Raw genomic sequence first — 21,044 nt, 5'->3', positions numbered from 1 at the left:
TTCTCTTGGCTCCACATACAGGTGGTGTGCAGATCCCGCCTTACTAAACTGTTTGAAGCAAAAAAACGCCGTGGTCAGGTTGGTTTTACTGCTTAATCCTTTCTCCCTCATCCACAAGTTGTGTTTCCTAAAGTTGGTTTGTTGAGCATGCTTTCTAGTCTGCTTTCTTCATTCTCACTCAGTACAGTGTTCCTGACTTCTGTTAGGTCTTTGCCAGAAAGCAGGTTCTTCCTACAAATGTTTTTTTCTTGGAATGACTGTCCTTTTCCTCTTAGATTATTAGAAGCCCGCAGTTCCTCTTGAGATAATCTTTTTTAAGCTAGCACATGCCTGTCAAAAGGCAAAGGTGGAGGAGGCATCATGGAGCTGCTGGTATATGAACTTCAGAAGGTGGTGGTTTACAGTATTTCTATAAGCCACTTTTGTTTTTGATTTTTTTTTTTAAAGAATAAAGCAAGATATACATAGAACTATATCCTTTTTCCTTCCTATCTATGTCCTTAGAAAGTACCCAAAAAACTTTTCTTTAGCCCTCCTATCTCCCTTAAGTTATGGCTCTAACAAAATCTACCTCTTTCTTAAGTACTAATTTAAATGCCACCTCCTCCATGAAGCCTCCCCTAATATATTCTCTCTCATAAGTGTCCACTTATTTGCACCCAGAATAACTGACCAATAAGAACTGCACGCTTATCTTCTTTGTATCCCCTCCCAGGGCCTGTCCGGTATTGTATACGGTGTCTAGTTTTATTCCCTTGAATCACATCTATAAACAAGTAGAGGAATTGACTCCTGGCTTTAAATACCAACACTAGTACCATTTTCTTGTGGATAAAACAAACATGAAGACAGTATACATTTGCCTTCTTTTCTCATCTTCTGTCACCCTGGAACTCCTTTCACCTCCACTGTGCATGTGCATATGCTGCTTTCACTTGTAGCACATCTTTAGAGATTTAGTGACCAGATTCAGCCCCTGTGCTCAGATGGAGCAGGAGTCACTCATAAGAAAAGATCTTCGAGTAAAGAAACGAGAAGTTTAAGATATGAATACATATTTTTGGACTGTTAATCTCACAAAATTTTTCCTTTATTTCAATTCACTGTATACCTTTTATACATCTGCTATTTACCCAGCATGGTACTGAAATACTCTGGAAAATTTAAAAGAGGTAACATAGCTTTTGGTCATGAGTAATCTACAATCTAGTTATTAACATAAAACTTAAGACATTATAACATAAAGTATAATGATATATGGAATATACCATTAGTGCTATAGAAATTTAAAGAGGAAAAGATTGTTAATGAGGCAAGGTTAGTCTTAGAGATCATTTTTAGCTGAGTATAGAAATAATTATAAAATTTAAGCCAGGCACAGTAGCATGCACCTGTACTCAGGAGCCTGAGACAGGAGTATTGCTTGAGCCCAGGAGTTCAGGGCCAGCCTGGGCAACAGAGTGAACACTGTCTCTAAAAAAACAAACAGGGCCGGGCGCGGTGGCTCAAGCCCGTAATCCCAGCACTTTGGGAGGCTGAGACGGGTGGATCACGAGGTCAGGAGATCGAGACCATCCTGGCTAACACGGTGAAACCCCGTCTCTACTAAGAAATACAAAAAACTAGCCGGGCGAGGTGGTGGGCGCCTGTAGTCCCAGCTACTCGGGAGGCTGAGGCCGGAGAATGGCGTGAACCCGGGAGGCGGAGCTTGCAGTGAGCTGAGATCCGGCCACTGCACTCCAGCCTGGGCTACAGAGCAAGACTCCGTCTCAAAAAAAAAAAAAAACAAAAAAAGTGTCTGGGTTTTTCAAATAAATGTTATGGTTGCACTAAATATAGACAACTGAGTTGAAGATGAAAAGAATTACAGAATTTAAATTGATTGGGGCCAGGTGCTGTGGCTCACACCTGTAATCCCAGCACTTTGGGAGGCCGAGGTGGGCGGATCACCTGAGGTCAGGAGTTCAAGACCAGCCTGACCAATGTGATGAAACCCTGTCTCTACTAAAATACAAAAATTAGCTGGGCATGGTGGCAGGCGCCTATAATCACAGCTACTCGGGAGGCTGAGGCATGGGAATCGCTTGAACCCAGGAGGCAGATGTTGCAGTGAGCTGAGATTGCACCATTGCACTCCAGCCTGGGGGATAGAGTGAGACTCTGCCTTCAATAAATAAATAAATAAATAGATTGATTGATTGAGGTTTGAGGAGAGAATTTCACATTATTCAGATGATCTTCCCCAATACATGCAAGCAAGGCTTTTATTGTATCTAGTTTGGTGAGAATGAGTAACATTTGCAAGCATGTATTAAGTACTAAGTATATTGTGTTTTACTTCAGCATCTCATTTAGTCCTCACCTGCTCTGTGTGTTTCCTTAATGCTAATATTCATATTTAATTTAACATTTCTTAATATGAGCCTTTTAATTGATACGTTCATTTAATGTAATGTTTCTCTCCCTCCCTTCCCCAGAACCTGATTTGATGGTGGCCCCATGATTGGAGTATGGTATATTTTATCCCTAGTTTACAGACAGGGAAATACAGGCTTAGGTTCAAAGACTTGTGAAGTGTCAGGGAATTTAGGATTTGTAACCAGATCTAATTTCAAAGGCTGTGTTCTTAACTACTACTTGATGTTGCTTTCCTATACAGTATAGAAATCTAGCTAGAACAGTTTCATCCTAGAAACTAGTAGAAGTTAAGTTTGGAAAGGAATCTAGCTGATGAAAGATTTGGAATTATAGACTGAGAAGTTTGGATTTGATCAGGTCAACAATGGGAATTAATTTGAATTGCAAGTGTAGATCCTTTCTTTTTTTTTTTTTGTTTGTTTGTTTTTTTTTTTTAGACAGAGTCTCGCTCTGTTGCCCAGGCTGGACTGCGGTGGCGTGATCTCGGCTCACTGCAAGCTCCACCTCCCGGGTTCACGCCATTCTCCTGCCTTAGCCTCCCCAGTAGCTGGGACAACAGGTGCCTACCACCATGCCCAGCTAATTTTTTGTATTTTTAGTAGAGATGGGGTTTCACCGTGTTAGCCAGGATGGTCTCGATCTCCTGACCTCGGGATTCGCCCGCCTCAGGCTCCCAAAGTGCTGGGATTACAGGCGTGAGCCACCATGCCCAGCCCCTTTTGTTATTTTTAAGACATTCTTCCTTCTATCACCTTGGGTAGTTTTTGATCTGGGTTTATTTACTCTAAAATAAAATTGCCTTTTAAATTACATTGTAGGTACCCTAGAAAAAGAAATAGTTTGATAGAGCTTCCTGATGACTATAGCTGCCTCCTGAATCAAGCTTCTCATTTCAGGTAAGGAGAGTGTGTATATATATATGTGTGTATAATTTTAAATCATTTTCTGAACTTGCAGTTGGTATACGCCATAACTAACACACTTCTTTGTTGTTTGTTTTGGTTTGGGGTTTGTTTGTTTGTTTGTTTGTTTGTTTGTTTGTTTAGATAGTCTTGCTCTGTTATCCAGGCTGGAGTGCAGTGATTTGACCATAGCTCACTGCAGCCTCAAACTCCTGGGCTCTTCCCACCTCAGCCTCCCAGGTAGTGAAACTACAGGCAGGCACCACCATGCCCTGCTAATGTTTTTGATTTTTCATAGAGACAGGGTTTCGATATGTTGCCCAGGCTGGTCTCGAACTCCTGGGCTCAAGTGATCCTCCTACCCACTGGCCTCCCGTGTTGGGATTACAGATATGAGCCACTGTACCTGGCCACAAACTTCCTTTTTTAACAGTGACCTCTGAGTATCCTTGATAACAGTGGTTGTCAATTTTTTTAAGTTGAGGGGAAATCATGCAATGAGCCATGATAAAGTGTACAGTTCAGTGGCATTTAGTGTATTCAAAATTTTGTACAATCACCACCTCTTTAGTTTGCAAACTTTTTCATCACCTTCTACTCACTGATCACTTCCTGTTCCCCTCATCCCATACCCTATGGTAATCTGTAATCTACTTTCTGTCTCTATGGATTTGCCTATTCTGGATATATTATATGAAAGGAATCATACAATATGTGACCTTTTGTGCCTGGCTTCTTTCACTTAGCATGTTTTTAATATTTATCCAAGTCGTAGCATATGTCATTACTTTTTTCCTTTTTTGACTAAATAATATTCCATTGTATGTATATAAAAGAGTTTGTTTATTCCTTCCTCCATAGATGGGCATTTAGGTTGTTTCCCCCTTTTGACTGTTACAGATAATGCTACTAAAAAAATACTCATCTACAAGTTTCTTTGTGGACATAAAGTTTTCATTTCTTTTGGATCTATGCCCAGGAGTGGAATTGCTGAGTCATATGGTAATTTTGTGTTTAACTTTTTGAGGAGCTGCAAACTGTTTTCCACAGTGGTTGTGCCATTTTATGTCCCAACCAGCAATGTGTGAGGGTGCCTTTTTTCTCACATCCTTGCTGGCCCCTCAGTGAACCACCAGTGAGATCTAAACATACAGCTTCAACTTTTGGAAGACAAGGTCTCTATTGTCTACCCTGACACAAGCAAGCCACACCAGAAAAACAAGCCGTCATCCCCATGGCTACCTGCCGTGGCACTGGGGGGGCTAGAGGAAGATAGCCACGACACAAAATGTCAAAACTCACCAAAATTTACCAGTTGCTTCCTTTATTAAGCATTCCCCTGGATGCTGCAAGTATTTCACCAGGCTCCAGAGTTCCAAAATAGTTGCTTCAGGCCGGGCACGGTGGCTCATGCCTGTAATCCCAGCACTTTGGGAGGCCACGGCGGGTAGATCAGTTGAGGTCAGGAGTTCAAGGCTAACCTGGCCAACATGGTGAAACTCTGCCTCTGCTAAAAATACAAAACTTAGCTAGGCGTGGTGGTGCGCACCTGTAATCCCAGCTACTTGGGGGGCTGAGGCATGAGAATCACTTGAACCCAGGAGGCAAAAGGTTTACTTAGCTGAGATCATGCCACTGCACTCCAGCCAGGGCGACAGAGTGAGTGAGACTGTGTCTCAAAAGAAAAAAAAAGTTGCTTCAGACAGTTCTTGCTGGCTCAACAGTTGTTTGATTAGAGTGACTGATTCCTGGAGCTCCCCCTCTACCTTTTCTATGCTATTACTCCTTAATCTTTTTTTTTTTTTTCTTCTCAAGCCACAAGAACCCTTATTAAATAAAATCTTACATGGAAATCCATTAAACAGCAGAACAGGTAATAGCATGCTGACTCAGGTTCAAGCAAGCCTGAAGAGTGGAGTACACCCCCTTGGGCTTTTTTGGCACCATCCCTCTAACCTCTATCAAACCACTCTAAAGCAGTGGTTCCCATACTTTTTTTTATCTCTTTCACGCCTTTCACTGATCATTTCAGGTGGAAAAAGAATTGGATGATAACAAAGACTGGTGAAAACAAAATAGGTTAACAATATACAGGTACTCATTATTAACGCTGTGTGTGAGTTACCTATTAGTTACCTCTATAAGAGAGCATAAGCCTATGTCTACATGATAAAATAATGTCCTGTAGCTTAAACATAATTTTGTATCTTATTATGCTTACCTTGCCATAATATGTTGTAAGTTATTTGAGTAGCGTGAATCCTGACCACCGCCAGTGAGATACCACCGAATGGAGGAATTACATTCACATCTGCTTTCACCACTGGGGTGTGAATACTTCATATTTGAATCATAATGCATTGGCTTGTATTTGAAAATACTAAGTCAAAACTTCTGTTGATGTAACTATGTATTCTGGATACTCAGGAGGCATCATATCACCTCCCATAGCAAACCACGTTGATAATGATGACATGAAACCAGTAGTAACTTGTAATTAAAAGACAACAATCTCAGTAGCCTGAAAAACAAAGCCTATTCAAGACTTTATTGATTTACTAGTAAGTAATCATCCTTTTTCCAAATTTCAAGAATTCCGAAGCTCCTTTAAGAGTTTTGTAATGTTACTAAGCATTATGCAGCAGCCAGACTTTTTAGTAAAATACTTAAATTAATTCAAGATCTCAGTAAATACACATTAACTCTTATATTTTGTTTTAAGGATACCAGTTAGTAGCCATAATTAACTGCTTTCATGTAGTAGTCCTTAGTCATATGTAAAATAACTTGCTGTCATTTGAAGGAACCAAAAAAAAGGAGTTCAGTTTAAATTTGTTTTGTTTTGTTTTTGAGACAGTCTCGCTGTGTACAGGCTGGAGTGCAGTGGCGCGATATCAGCTCATTCTGACCTCCGCCTTCTGGGTTCAAGCAGTTCTCTGCCTCAGCCTCCCAAGTAGCTGGGATTATAGGCACCTGCCACCACTCCTGGCTAGTTTTTGTATTTTTAGTAGAGACGGGGTTTCACCATCTTGGCCAGGCTGGTCTTGAACTCCTGACCTCGTGATCTACCTGCTTTGGCCTCTCAAAGTGCTGGGATTATAGGCGTGAGCCACCACGCCTGGCCAGTTTAAGGTTATTTGGAGGCCAGGCGCAGTGGCTTATGCCTGTAATTCCAACATTTTGGGAAGCCGAGGCAGGCGGATCACTTAAGACCAAGAGTTCGAGACCAGCTTGGCCAACATGGCAAAATGCTGTCTCTACTAAAAGTACAAAAAAAATTAGCCAGGTATGTTGGCGCATGCCTGTAGTTGCAGCTACTCAGGAGGGTGAGGCACGAGAATCACTTCAACCTGCAGGCGTGGGTTGCAGTGAGCCGAGATCACACCACTGCACTTCAGCCTGGGCAACAGTTCAGCCTGGGCAACAGAGTAAGATTCTGTCTCAAAAAAAAAGATCATTTGAGGTCTTAAAGAGCCCCTCTTTGACTCACTCTGAGAATCACTGCCCTGCAGAATGACTCAGGAAATTCTCTTTTCTAGTTATAACTATTGTTTTAAGCCATGAAGTTGGGGAAGTTAACTGTCCCAATAGGGTGTTGAGTAGGTCACACCCTCGCCACTGTTACAGGATAAAATTGACCTTCCTGTACTAGCTCCCTTTCTAGTCAATCATCTAAAGGAATGGTTGGGTCACTTTACCTTTCAGCCCTCAAACAATTAGCTAATTAATTTCAAAGATTGCATCTATCTCTAAATTCAGTAATTCTCCTAATCTTGGGGCTACATTGCTACCACAAAAGCCTGGTGAATAGGTATTATCTTCCAGGCGTTAAGAATATCAGGTTGGCTGAGTACAGTGGCTCATGCCTGTAACCCCAGCACTTTAGGAGGCTGAGGTGGGTGAATCACTTGAACTCAGGAGTTCAAGACCAGCCTGGGCAACATGGCAAGACCCCGTCTCTACAAAAAAATACAAAATAATTAGCTAGACTTGGTGGCATGTGCCTGTAGTCTCAGCTACTCGGGATGCTGAGGAGGGAAGATCAGTTGAACCAAGGAGGTTGAGGGAGCAGTGAGCCGTGGCTGTGCGACTGCACTCCAGCCTGGGTAACAGAGCCAGACCCTGTCTCAAAAAAAAAAAAAAAGAGTATCAAGCTGTTGGCTCCTAGGAGGATCTGAGGAGAGTGTTGGTCTTTATTAATCACAGTGAGGATCCTTCTGGATGATATTACTACTTACAGATTTCACATAAGAATGAAGATCAATCCTATGATCTCTTCCAGTTTTATTGTCACCACCAATTTCCATAAGATTGAGCCATCCCTAGTGGCTGCTCAGTGATATGCTTTAGGCTCCCTCCCCGCCTTTCCTCTGTAGGATGGCTAATGACTCAGACTCAGCCATCGTGTGTTAAAGATGAAAGATGTTGGCTTTATCCAAAAAGGGCTATAACTATGTTCTGGAGAAACCTCCTGGAAGTGAAAATAGTCCTCTCATCCTATGCACAGAGTCCCTCTGCTCCTGTGGAGACAGAGGTGGGGTTTTGTTTGTTTTGGTTTTTGTTTGTTTGTTTGTTTTAATCCTGTCTGAGAAACGGAGGATCAGAAAAAGAGCTGTCAGTACCCTATTGGAGATTCTGTCTGATGTTCTTTATTCCGACCCCAGTGTGGGGCTGGTTGGATTTCTCCTTTGGTTGCATTTATCTTCTACTTCCCAAATTAAGGAATTTGATATTTCCCATTGTGTTCAATGTACAGCATAGATGGGAGGAGCATGGGAAACTCCTTTTTAAAAGATAACCATTATCCCCCTTGGTGGGGCATTATAGCACACCTCCAGCATAGTACATAAAATGGTCTCATCATAAAACACTGGTTGACTCAAGCAAGTCAACACTATCACTTTTTTCTTCCTAAGACTGTGATTCCCAGATGGAAGGGTGGGCCAACTCAAAGGCTATAGTCTCTCATTCAGTCTCAGCTACTCAGGACGCTGAGGCAGGAGAATTGCTTGAACCGGGGAGGTGGAGTTTGCAGTGAGCCGAGATCATGCCACTGCACTCTAACCTGGGTGACAGAGCAAGACTCCATCTCAAAAAAAAAGAAAAAAAGAAATGGGGGGGGGTGTGTTTGGGCCCTTACTGTAAAATGTAATTTTTTTTCTTTTAAACGATTGCCCTTCAACATTGAAGACACAAGCTTGACTAACCCAATACAGAGGAGGCAGGTAACTGTAACTTGGGCATGTCAGATGAAGACTGGAGTCTGTCAGTGAATCTCAATCACAAGGCATATATTCAACCACCATACTTTATGAGAATTATCAGCACACCGTTTATGTAATATAGATTTTCTTACTATGGATTAATTGGAAGATTTTCCATGAAGCCCTTTTAGGGGACATACTAAAGAGGAATTAGCTAATTCAATGTTTCCTTGTGTTTTAAGAGCTTCCTTTGCTGGAAAGGGGTCAGTGATGAAAACAGGCTTGATTGCTAACAGGATATATGGTACTTGTTTTGTTTTGTTTTTCCACCGTTTTCTAAATGTTTTCTTCCCTTTTGAGGTGCCCACGGTCTGCAGATGATGAGCGAAAGCATCCTGTCCTCTGTCTTTTCTGTGGGGCTATACTATGTTCTCAGAACATTTGCTGCCAAGAAATTGTGAACGGGGAAGAGGTTGGAGCTTGCATTTTTCACGCACTTCACTGTGGAGCCGGAGTCTGCATTTTCCTAAAGTGAGTAGTGAGTGTTCTGGAAGCTTTATGATGAACTTAAGGAATCTGGATCCAATCTGGGGGTCACTATTGGGACAATGTGTTGATAGCAAATAATCAATCAGAAGTTAGAGTATTAACCTGTTACTGACGTGAAATTACATTTGAGAAGATACTGTGAAAAAAGAACAGGTTTCTGTTAACATTTCCATTATTTATGGAAAATCTTAAATACGATAGAGTTTGTATTAATTGCTCTGGTATTATATAATACTCATGTATAATGAAAGAACTTCAAGTCCTAAAACTTATATTTAAAATGTAATCTTCCTGGAAGATGAGTTCTTTAAAATAAATAAAAATAAACAAATAAAAGGTACATGTAGGCCAGGCACAGTGACCTATGCCTATAATCCCAGCACTTTGGGAGGCTGAGGCAAGAGAATCACTTGAGGTCACTAGTTCAAGGTCAGCCTGAGCAACATGACGAGACCCCATCTCTATAAAAAATTAGCCAGGCATGGTAGCACATGGCTGTTTTCCCAGCTACTTGAGAGGCTGAAGTGGATGGGCTGCTTGAGTCTGGGAGTTCAAGACTGCAGAAAGCCATGATCGTGCCATTGCATTCTAGCCTGGGCAACAGAGTGAGATCCTCTATCAAAAAAAAAAGTCCATGTAAATTGTTAACTTTGGTTTGTCCTGTGATATCTTTATTTCATCTATTAACCCACCATTTCTCCTAGTCTTTTAGCAAAAGATTGAGGATAGAAAAATAGTCATTTATGTCCGGGCACGGTGGCTCACGCCTGTAATCCCAACACTTTGGGAGGCCCGAGGCAGGCAGATCACAAGGTCAAGAGTTCAGGACCAGCCTGGCCAACATGGTGAAACTCCGTGTCTACTAAGAATACAAACATTGGCTGGGCATGGTGGCAGGCTCCTGTAGTCCCAGCTACTCAGAAGGCTGAGGCAGGAGAATCACTTGAACCTGGGAGGCGGAGGTTGCAGTGATCAGAGATCACGCCACCGCACTCCAGCCTGGGCGACAGAGCGAGACTCCGTCTGGAAAAAAAAAATAGAGAAAAAAGAAAAATAGTCACTTATATTTATGAAAGAAGAGTTTAAGTTGCCTGCAGAGAAATAAAATTCAGAGTGGATATATATCCTTTTTCTTTCCACTCTCTTCATGTAACACAGTTTCTGTTACATAAACCCAAATGTCTTTCTAACTGTGAAATATGTAGTCATTACTCATAGGCATCTTTTGAACCAAGGGGAAAGAATGTATGGAAGCCAAACCTAAACACCTATTTTTAGGGAACCCACAGCAAGTAAACCCACTACCTTAGCCCAGCTGTTTATTTTATAATTTCTCTGTAAAGTACTTGCCCCTGTACATGTGTACGCAAGCCTTTTTTATGTCTGTTTCCCAAGAGACATAAATGTCCCAGGTGCCTTCAGGGTGGCAGTGGCTCTTTGTAATCTGCAGTGTTTCAGGCAAGCTCTAGCCAGAAAAGCTGGTATACTTCCCTAGTTGATATTCTGTCTGACTTGAGGTTATCAGACTAGGAGATGTGATTCTGTTCTTCTGTGAGGTTCCCTCCCCTGTCCAGGTTGTGTCAGAAATCAGAATAGAAACAACCCCAGCCACCATTTTCCAAGGTGTCTGTGGCTGAAGTAGGACAGCTTCCTCCCTTCAACAGATTCCGTCAGTGTCACTGATCTCATTTCACCAAATCCACTGCTCCTTTTCTATAGCCTCAACAGAAATAGCAATATGTGTTCTCTTTTATTTAGACAAAACATAATTTAGTCTATTTGTCTGTTTATATTGTCTGTATACTGAATTTCTAACAGGTATTGGCCATATCTTTTCTCTAGATTAACATTGATGCAGTGCCTATCATTTGCACACATACACTTAACCACATTCCTGTTGGTTTTCTCTTTCAGAATCAGAGAGTGCCGAGTGGTCCTGGTTGAGGGTAAAGCCAGAGGCTGTGCCTATCCAGCTCCCTACTTGGATGAATATGGAGAAACAGACCCTGGCCTGAAGTAAGATTTTTTTTATAATAGGAAGGTTTCAGTAAGTTCTCTTTTAAATTGTTTGTTTTCTATTTCAGTCATATTATTGTATGTAAACGGTGATAGTTCTTTAATCACAAAAGGTAATTGAGGCCGGACACTTGGCTTATACCTGTATTCCCAGCACTTTGGGAGGCTGAAACAGGCAGATCATTTGCGGCCAGGAGTTTGAGACCAGCCTGGCCAACATGGTGAAAACTCGTTGCTACTAAAAATACAAAAATTAGCCAGGCATGGTGGTGCGCACCTGTAATCCCAGCTACTCGGTAGGCTGAGGTAGGAGAATCACTTGAACCCAGGAGGTTGCAGTGAGCCAAGATCGCCCACTGCACTCTAGCCTGGGCGACAGAGGGAGATTCGTCTCAAAAAAAAAAGTAATTGAGAGCTACCTTTTATTTTTATTTTTTATTTATATATTTATTTTGGGAGGCAGAGTCTCCCTCTGTCACCCAGGCTGGAGTGCAGTGGCACTATCTCGGCTCACTGCAACCTCTGCCTCCCAGGTTCAAGTGAATCTCCTGCCTCAGCCTTCTGAGTAGCTGGGACTACAAGGCACATGCCACCATGCCCGGCTAATTTTTGTATTTTTAGTTGAGACGGGGTTTCACCATCTTGGCCAGGCTGGTCTGGAATTCTGACCTCGAGTGATCCACCCACCACAGCCTCCCAAAGTGCATGAGCCACTGCACCCAGCCAAGAGCTATTTTTTAAATGGCTTCAAATTTTAAATATTAAATATGATGCCATTCTTTAGCACATAATTTTCAACAACTGTGTGCTTCTCCAAAATTTGAAGGTAGTATTTCTCCAAAATTTTTTTTTTTTTTTTTTTTTTTTTTTTTTTTTTTTTTTTTTTTTTTTTGAGACGGAGTCTTGCTCTGTAGCCCGGACTGGAGTGCAGTGGCCGGATCTCAGCTCACTGCAAGCTCCGCCTCCCGGGTTTACGCCATTCTCCTGCCTCAGCCTCCGGAGTAGCTGGGACTACAGGCGCCCACCACCTCGCCCGGCTAGTTTTTTGTATTTTTAGTAGAGACGGGGTTTCACCGTGTTCGCCAGGATGGTCTCGATCTCCTGACCTCGTGATCCACCCGTCTCGGCCTCCCAAAGTGCTGGGATTACAGGCTTGAGCCACCGCGCCCGGCCTCTCCAAAATTTTTAAAGGCCCCAGCCATCCTAATGTTTCAGTGTTCTATTATTTGTAATCAACCTTTCTTCAGAATTGCTTAAAAGGACTGACACTGATAGTATATATTTGTAGTGTCCAGTGATGAAGTTTGGTTTAGAGATATTGTTTCCATTGCAATACTTGAAACTTTTTTTTTTTTTGAGACAGTCTCTGACTCTATCACTCAGACTGGATCTTGGCTCACTGCAACCTTTACCTCCAGGGTTCAAGTGATTCTCCTGCCTCAGCCTCCCAAGTAGCTGGTACTACAGGCATGCACCACCACACCTGGCTAAATTTTTTTTGTATTTTCAGTAGAGATGGGGTTTCACTATGTTGGCCAGACTGGTCTCAAACTCCTGACCTCAGGTGATCCAGATGCCCACCTTGGCCTCCCAAAGTGCTGGGATTACAGGCATGAGCCACCCTACCCAACTGAGACTTTTTATTAGCCAGCTATGTCAGCCTTCTTTCCTTCTGAGCATTAGCAAAATATTTATAATCCTGAACTTTTCTGTATCCTTCCCTGGTGGTAGGAACTGGGGTCCTACTGATGGCTTATGAAAATGAGGTGACTGACAGTGATCTCAAAAGTACATATAGATAAAGATTAGACCTCCTTACAATAAACTCTTTTTGGTTCACTGAAATTTTGTTCCTTTGAAATATTGCTCAGAAAGAATAGGCTTAATAGATGGGGCTTGGGACCTTGGATCATACAGAGCTTTGTTTCTATTGGGATGACATTTGACCTGTCTTTGTTTAGGGAGAAAAGCAGAGTGGTGAAAGTAGTTAATGACTGAGGATAGTCTTAGTTGTTCCACAAGGGTACAAAGCAGAGTTTTAAAATTAATTTGACAGCTTAAAAATCCCCAACCAGGCGGCCGCAGTGACTCACACCTGTAATCCCAGCACTTTGGGAGGCCGAGGCGGGCGGATCACGAGGTTAGGAGTTCGAGACTAGTTTGGCCAACATGGTGAAACCCCGTCTCTACTAAAAATACAAAAAAAATTAGCCAGGCGCTCTGGCGGGCACCTGTAATCCCAGCTACTCTGGAGGCTGAGGCAGGAGAATTGCTTGAAACCGGAAGGCAGAGGTTGCAGTGAGCCGTGATCATACCACGGCACTCCAGCCTGGGCAAAAAGAACGAAACTCCGTCTCAAAAAAAAAAAAAAAAAATCCCAACCAGCTGAGACACTTGAATGTCTAAAGGAATTAGGATCTCACAGTTCTCCATTACTGGCAACAGCCAGACTTAAATCATTTTGGATTAACTGTTATACAGTGTTAAAAACTGTGCAACTCTAGAATTGAAGTATAATTATTTTATTAAATTATTTGCTAGTTATTTGCTAATAACCAGCCAGTTTGTCATATCATAAGGACAGTTACAACCAAACATCTCTGAGTAGCAAAATATAATTTTAGGGCCTAGTGTTATATGTCAGACCTAACCTCTACTGTGCAAAGATCATAAATTGAAGCTAGATAACAATATGAAGCCAAAAAGCTGTTCAAGTTAACCACCAAAAAAGAATAGTGCTGCTTCAAGTTATAAACCTCACTGACCATTTAAGTGAAGTCCCATAATGCCATAGTATACCTGACCTATTTTATGAATAGTCAAGGAGTATATTTCTGCTTTATTAGCTAAGTAGCCTGTCAAGTTCTTAGTGATCAATGGTGAAGGGAAAATATCCCTTTTTAAGGCCTGTGCTGGTGAGTCCTCCCAGCTCCAGGAACATCTCAAGAGTACATACTAATTTACACAATAAAGATGTGGCAGTTACTAGATTCAAACTTACATGTTTTTTCTTTTTTCCCTAAAGGAGGGGCAACCCCCTTCATTTATCTCATGAGCGGTATCGGAAGCTCCATTTGGTCTGGCAACAACACTGCATTATAGAAGAGATTGCTAGGAGCCAAGAGACTAATCAGATGCTATTTGGATTCAATTGGCAGTTACTGTGAGCTCCAACTCTGCCTCAAGACAATCACAAATGATGACCAGTAATAAAGGCTGATTCAGAATTATGGAAAACTTTCTGAGGGCTGGGGAAGTATTGGAGGGTCTTTTGCTCCATGTCCAGATTCACTTACATCAATAAAGTATTTCTTAATGGAGTATTGCTTTCAGTTAGCAAACATGCTTCACAGGAAAAAAGGACGTAGATGAATCTGTTTTATGTGCTGGTATTTCCAGAGAATTTATTCCCCTTCATAATTTGTCTCATTTCATTTTATTTCATCCACTTGGTAGATGAAGTCACGTCAAACAGTTGTGGACATTTTTATATGTTGGTTAACTCTTCTGCAATTTTGTATTTGGTGTTTTCCCCGCAAGTTTAGTTCAGCTGACATTGGATCACTGACAAGATTCTAATAATCTGTGATAGTCTTCCTTGCAGCTAAAGAGGAATTGCAGAAACCATGCAATATACTTGAATTGAGAAAGATTCCAAATATAAATTTTTCATTATTTCTCTTTTAAGGAAATACCCCTAATGTGCCACCTGCTACTATCACCACAAATTAAATTCAGTGTCGATGTGGACAGGATGATTTCTGCCAATGTGGAAAAGATTTTTTCTCACTGTAGACCTCAAGAAAAGTTAGGGTAATGTATTTATTATTCATTCCTGATGGTACAAAGAGCTTGCAGTTCTGCACCTCTGACTACCAGTAGCTTTGTTGAGTTTTGAAATAATACTTAACATTTTCCAAAGGCAGATCTTGTTCTGCAAGGAGATTGTGGTACCATCCTATTTGACTCTCAGAAACCTCTTGTTATTCTGATGTAAACTATTTGTAGAATGAGGATAAGAAAATTCTCCCAATGAGTGGATCATGACATGAGTGGATCATGACAACTGTAAATTAGAACAATCGGATTTAAGCCAATTCCACAATCTTCTATATCTTTGTAAAAGACAAATCCTTGATGATGTCTCTGTGCAACCTTTTCATAAACTCTGGTTTTATGACTAGTACAAACCACCAAAAAGCCATGTGATCAATAGTCTGTGTCCTGTTATAACATGCTGTGGTTGAGCCATCTTGTTTATAAATAATAGAGCTCTCCTGAATTTGTGCATAGACTTCTTGATTCCTGGCTTTTATTTTTTGTATCAAGAAATTGTGATATAAAACAGCAGACAAAAGATAAATGGAAACCTTTCATTTTAACTTATGTTGTTTCTGGGGTAATGTTAGAACCTTGAAAGATGCAAAGACTGTATCTTATTTTGCCCTTGGCTACTAGTGTCTCACATACGTGTGTAAATGTTTTCTTACCTTCTGTTTGCTCAGCAAAGGCAGGCAAGTAAAAATATATTTGCTAAGTGATTCGTGATGCACATTTGGGGCTAGATTTTTCTGGTCCTTTTATGTAAAGAAAAGTGGATTTTGCAGTAAGGGATTGACCTGAGCAGGCATCAGAATCACAATCATGATTTTCTACTTGAATAATTACAATTCAGAAGGTATCCGGATAAATAGATACATCTGTAGTGAACAATTTGTAAAAGTAACAGGTAAGGATCAGGAAATTCACTATTCAGTTTGTCAGATTTGCCAGAATGATTAAAGTATTTGAACATTTGTGTTTGTTATGTAATTGTATTGAGTGGATTGTTTGGGAAATCTTGGCTAGAATAGGAAACAGAAGATGCTGACTTCTACCCTAATAGATGGGCCCCAATTCAGCAAAGATAAATGGACTTTCTTTTAGTCCTTTTTATATTAACTTAATCAATTCTGGAGTTAGGCTCTCAAGAGGACAGAGGGACTATCTGGCAATGGCCAGCCAGACCTTTACTGCCAAAGAACCCATTTCATATTGCGTTCCACTGATTGAGATTGATTCAGATTTTTGCACTGTAGGTGAGCATATGTCTCAGTGCTGCCCCAAGCCCCAGGGATTTCTCATTATGTTCAAATGTCCTAGTGATTTACCTTAATCATTGCAAACAATTATGAAGTTTACTTACAAACAAGCAACTGAGTCACTTTATTTTCTTTAGTGTAGTATGTGAAGGCACTGGTTCAACAGGATGGCTCCAGAACTGTGTTTTTCTAATGTTTGGTGAGGGGCTAGTGAGAGTTTTAATGATATGGTGAAGAAAAATATATCTGTGTAATTAATTTATTATATTGGTGTATGGGCTGTGAGTTCACCTTTTAGTGGTCATTTGTCATTTCATAACAACTATGCATTTTGGTTCACTGTGATGATGATCTATATTTAGTGACTGCAACATGTTTATACCACTGATTCAAATTCCATCCATGATGAAGTTATACAAATAGTGCATATATTGATAACTTTTATTGCAAAAATGTAAATTTAAAAATTGTATAATGTTCTTGTGCTTTTTAAAATAAAATATATGTGTATATTTAAAAAGAAAAAAAAAAGGGACTTCTCATGTTTGGGGATTTGGGTTTGAAGTATAAAAATCTGTGCCCAGGAAGACTCTCCAGTCTTTGTCAGCCCAGGCAAATGTCTTAAAAGACATAGGTGTTTAGTATATATGGGTCTCCAAACTTTTTTAGCCATATACTCCATCAATAAATAGTTTTTAAGCTTGCATACCAAATAGAATATAAACACATACACATATTTTATATTCTATATGCAGTGCTCTACTAATACATGCAAATTATAAAACATAGCTTTAAAAAGGAGATTTAAAAATCAGTTACAAATAGAAATAGATATTTAAATATCTTCCAATCCCGTCTGCGTCCTTTTGGGTATGCACACTCTGATATGAAGACAGCTGTCTAGAGCAGCAGTATCCAGAAGAGTTTTGCAGTAATAGAAATGTTCTGGCCAGGTATGGTGGCTCACGCCTGTAATCCCAGCACTTTGGGAGGCCAAGGCAGGCAGATCACGAGGTCAGGAGATCGAGACCATCCTGGCTAACATGGTGAAACCCCGTCTCTACTAAAAGTACAAAAAATTAGCCAGGTGTGGTGGTGGGCGTCTGTAGTCCCGGCTACTCGGGAGGCTGAGGCAGGAGAATGGCGTGAACCCGGGAGGCGGAGCTTGCAGTGAGCCAAGATCACGCCATTGCACTGCAGCCTGGGCGACAGAACGAGACTCTGTCTCAAAAAAAAAAAAAAGAAATGTTCTGTGTGTATTTACCATACGGAATGGCAGTCACTATTCTCATGTGGCTATTGAACACTTGAGATGTGGCTAGTGCAACTGAGGGCCTGAATTTTTAATTTTTAGTTAATTTAAATGTAGTCATGTGTGGCTGGTGGCTACCATATTGGGCAGCATGTATCTAGTGTGATGGTCCTCAGACTTAACTGTGCATTAAAGTCACCTAGAGAGAGTTAACAAAATCCAAATGCCTGGTTCTCACCCTCGATCTGGAATCAGTCTTCTGGGATTGAGCCTTAAAATAAGCAGGGTGGTTTTCTTCCATTTCTGAGCCATGACTCTTCACTAAAATGAAGAGGTTGCTTTCTTTTTAGCTTGGTGATTTTCAGACTAAGTGCCAAAGATTCTGGGAGAAACGTAGGCACAAGAGGGGAAAGAATGCCAAAGCTGGATAGTTGTGATTTTTCATTTTGAGTTTCTGTGTAAGCTTTCATTTGAGAAAAGGGTACCTGGAATTTTTTTTAAATTAGAAGCAGTTGCTTTAGTTTTAAGCTTTAAAATATTCTATGAGTGGGCCGGGCACGGTGACTCACGCCTGTAATCCCAGCACTTTGGGAGGCCGAGGCGGGTGGATCACAAAGTCAAGAGATTGAGACGGTCCTGGCTAACACAGTGAAACCCCGTCTCTACCAAAAATACAAAAATTAGCTGGGCATGGTGGCGTGCACCTGTAATCCCAGCTACTCAGGAGGCTGAGGTGGGGGAGTCACTTGAGCCTGGGAGGTGGAGGTTGCGGTGAGCCGAGATCGCGCCCCTGCACTCCAGCCTGGCGACAGAGTGAGACTCCATCTCAAAAAAAAAAAAAAAAAAAAATTATATGAGGGGCAACACTGAAGGCAAAGAAGGGTTTTTGTTTTTTGTTTTGAGTGGGAGTCTTGCTCTGTCACCCAGATCAGTCAAGTGAAATTTGGGGAAAAAGTAGAAATGAAGACTAAGAAGGAATACAAAAATGAAAAGTTACCAATGGAATGCACAGTAAGGAAAAGCTGGAAAGACCTGGGCATTGTGGCACACCTGTAGTCCCAGCTACTTGGGAAGCAGAGGTGGGAAGATCCCTTGAGAAGAAGGTCAAGGTTGCAGTGAGCTGACATCATGCCACTGCCCTCCAGCCTGTGTGACAGAGTGACACCCTGACTAAAAAAAAAAAAAAAAAAAAAAAAAAAAAAATGCAGGGGGCAGGGGAGGAGAAAAAAAGGATTTAGGATAAAGAAGATTTGATATATATTAATTGAAGTCCCTGAAGAAAGAAAAAAGCAATGGAACAGAACACAAATGGAAAACTATAATTAGGTAAAAATTTCTTGGGGGAAAAAAGAAAAACTTGAATACATGTTGAAAGAGAACATTGTAAAAACCCAGAAGAGTCAACACCAAAGGATCTTCACATCCAGACAAACTGTCGGAGTATAAAATCCACCCAGAGAGTTCAGAGCATGCTAATACTCAGGGAATATTTTTTCCCACGAGCCTTTCCTAAGAAAATTACCGGTGAGCCAGCTTCAGACAATCGTAAATGATTATAGACGCCTTGGCATAAGGTCTGGGGGTGAGTGTTGCATATGTTTAATTGTACAGATGGGGGGATGAGAGACAAAATTGGATGCTCTAATGATGTAGAATTATTACAACTAACAAAAAATAGAAAAAGGGCAAGTGGGTAGAAAGTTAAATAAGCTCACTGATTACATCAGTGGTTTTAGCCAGAATTTAAAAGGTATCAAGCAGAAACCCGCATCCAGGAACAAAGCCCTTTGCACCTCCCTCAGAATGAATGGAGACCAGAGATCAGATGTTTATGTCCAAGAAAAGCAGGATTTCGTTCAGTGCTTCTCCCAGATTGTTAGGGTGCTGACTGAGGATGAGATGGGGCACCCAGAGACAGGAGATGCTATCACCCAGCTCAAGGAGGTCCTGTAGCACAATGCCATTGGAGGCAAGTATCACTGGGCTTTGACGGTGCTAGTAGCATTCCGGGAGCTGGTGGAGCTGAGGAAACAGGATGCTGAGAGTCTCCAGCGGGCCCTGACTGTGGGCTGGTGTGTGGAACTGCTGCAAGCTTTCTTCCTGGTGGCAGATGACATCACGGATTCATCCCTCACCGCTGGGGACAGATCTGCTGGTTACAGAAGCCGGGCGTGGGTTTGGACGCCATCAATGATGCTATGCTTCTGGAAGGGAAGCATGTATGTACCACCTGCTGAAGCTCTATTGCCGGGAGCAGCCTTATTACCTGAACCTGATCCAGCTCTTCCTGCAGAGTTTCTATCAGATTGAGATTGGGCAGCCCCCCAGGGCAATGCAGATCTTGGCAGATTCACTGAAAAGAGGTACAAATCTAGTGTCAAGTACAAGGCAGCTTTCTACTCCTTCTACCTTCCTGTAGCTGCAGCCATGTACATGGCAGGCATTGATGGTGAGAAGGAGCACACCAATGCCAAGAAGATCCTGCTGGAGATGGGAGAGGGAGAGTTCTTTCAGATTCAGGATGATTACCTTGACCTCTTTTAGGGACCCCAGTGTGACCGGCAAAGTTGGCACTGACAAACAGGACAACAAATGCAGCTGGCTGGTGGTTCAGTGTCTGCAATGGGCCACTCCGGAACAGTAGCAGATCCTGAAGGAGAATTACGGGCAGAAGGAGGCCGAGAAGGTGGCCCTGGTGAAGACGGTATGAGGAGCCGGATCTGCCGGCCGTGTTCTTGCAATACTAGGAAGACAGTTACAGCCACATGATGGGTCTCACTGAACAGGACGCAGTGCCCCTGCCCCCAGTCATCTTTCTAGGGCTGACGTGCAACATCTACAAGCGGAAAAGTGACCTAGAGACTGCAAGGGCGGGGAGAGGAGGCCCTCAATAAATAAATTATTGTGTAACCTTAAAAAAAAATTAAAAATAAGGTATCACTCGAAGGTGACAAATCAAGAAATAAAAACAAGTGGCCTGGCACGGTGGCTCACGCCTGTAATCCCAGCACTTTGGGAGGCCAAGGTGGGTCAGGAGATAGAGACCATCCTGGCTAACACGGTGGAACCCCGTCTCTACTAAAAATACAAAAAACTAGCCGGGCGTGGTGGCAGGCACCTGTAGTCCCAGCTACTTGGGAGGCTGAGGCAGGAGAATGGTGTAAACCCAGGAGGCGGAGCTTGCAGTGAGCCAAGATCGCACCACTGCACTCCAGCCTGGGCGACAGAGCGAGACTCCGTCTCAAAAAAAAAAACAAAATACAAACAAGTACACACATTGACACTAGGATAAAGCTAGTGGCTACATGGTGAGAGAGAAGGAGCAGGGTAAGAAGCAATTTCAAAATTGGTCATGTATTAAGAACAGTATTGAAGGAAAGAGAATATTACATAAAGATGTTAGTGTAAAATTTACTGCTAGAAGTACACCACCAAAGAGGAGGAAAAAGGCAAATAGGCTACGCAGTGAAACAATGTGACTCCCACCCTGTGCCCTGAGCCGCAGCCAGGATAGGCAGATAAATAATTATTTTACTTGTTTTTAATCAGTCTTTCTTAAATGTATGTATAGTTCACATTTATTCCAGTGTTTATTATTAGAAGTGTTTTCATCTTTATTTAG

The 21,044-nt window shown here is 41.7% G+C and overlaps 1 protein-coding gene and 1 pseudogene across 2 annotated transcripts in view; both read left to right on the top strand.

The window, feature by feature from the left end:
* The window catches only part of UBR1 (ubiquitin protein ligase E3 component n-recognin 1), a 156,341-nt gene extending 139,733 nt beyond the window's left edge, over positions 1–16,608 (top strand). For both annotated transcript variants that reach the window (XM_038009892.2, XM_008016874.3), the window contains 5 exons: positions 22–78; positions 3,237–3,314; positions 8,885–9,055; positions 10,988–11,089; positions 14,115–16,608. In XM_038009892.2, coding sequence (XP_037865820.2) covers positions 22–78; positions 3,237–3,314; positions 8,885–9,055; positions 10,988–11,089; positions 14,115–14,256 — 550 coding nt within the window. In that variant the 3' untranslated portion in view covers positions 14,257–16,608. The remainder of the gene's footprint in view (positions 1–21; positions 79–3,236; positions 3,315–8,884; positions 9,056–10,987; positions 11,090–14,114) is intronic.
* A 2,035-nt stretch (positions 16,609–18,643) lies between these two features.
* On the top strand, positions 18,644–20,833 carry LOC103245753 (farnesyl pyrophosphate synthase pseudogene; annotated as a pseudogene).
* Positions 20,834–21,044: the final 211 nt, after the last annotated feature.

The sequence above is a fragment of the Chlorocebus sabaeus genome, chromosome 26 (assembly GCF_047675955.1).
Source record: "Chlorocebus sabaeus isolate Y175 chromosome 26, mChlSab1.0.hap1, whole genome shotgun sequence".
Classification (NCBI taxonomy): domain Eukaryota; kingdom Metazoa; phylum Chordata; class Mammalia; order Primates; family Cercopithecidae; genus Chlorocebus; species Chlorocebus sabaeus.
The sequence above is the reverse complement of the archived record's forward strand: the minus strand, read 5'-3'. Positions and strand labels throughout refer to the sequence as shown.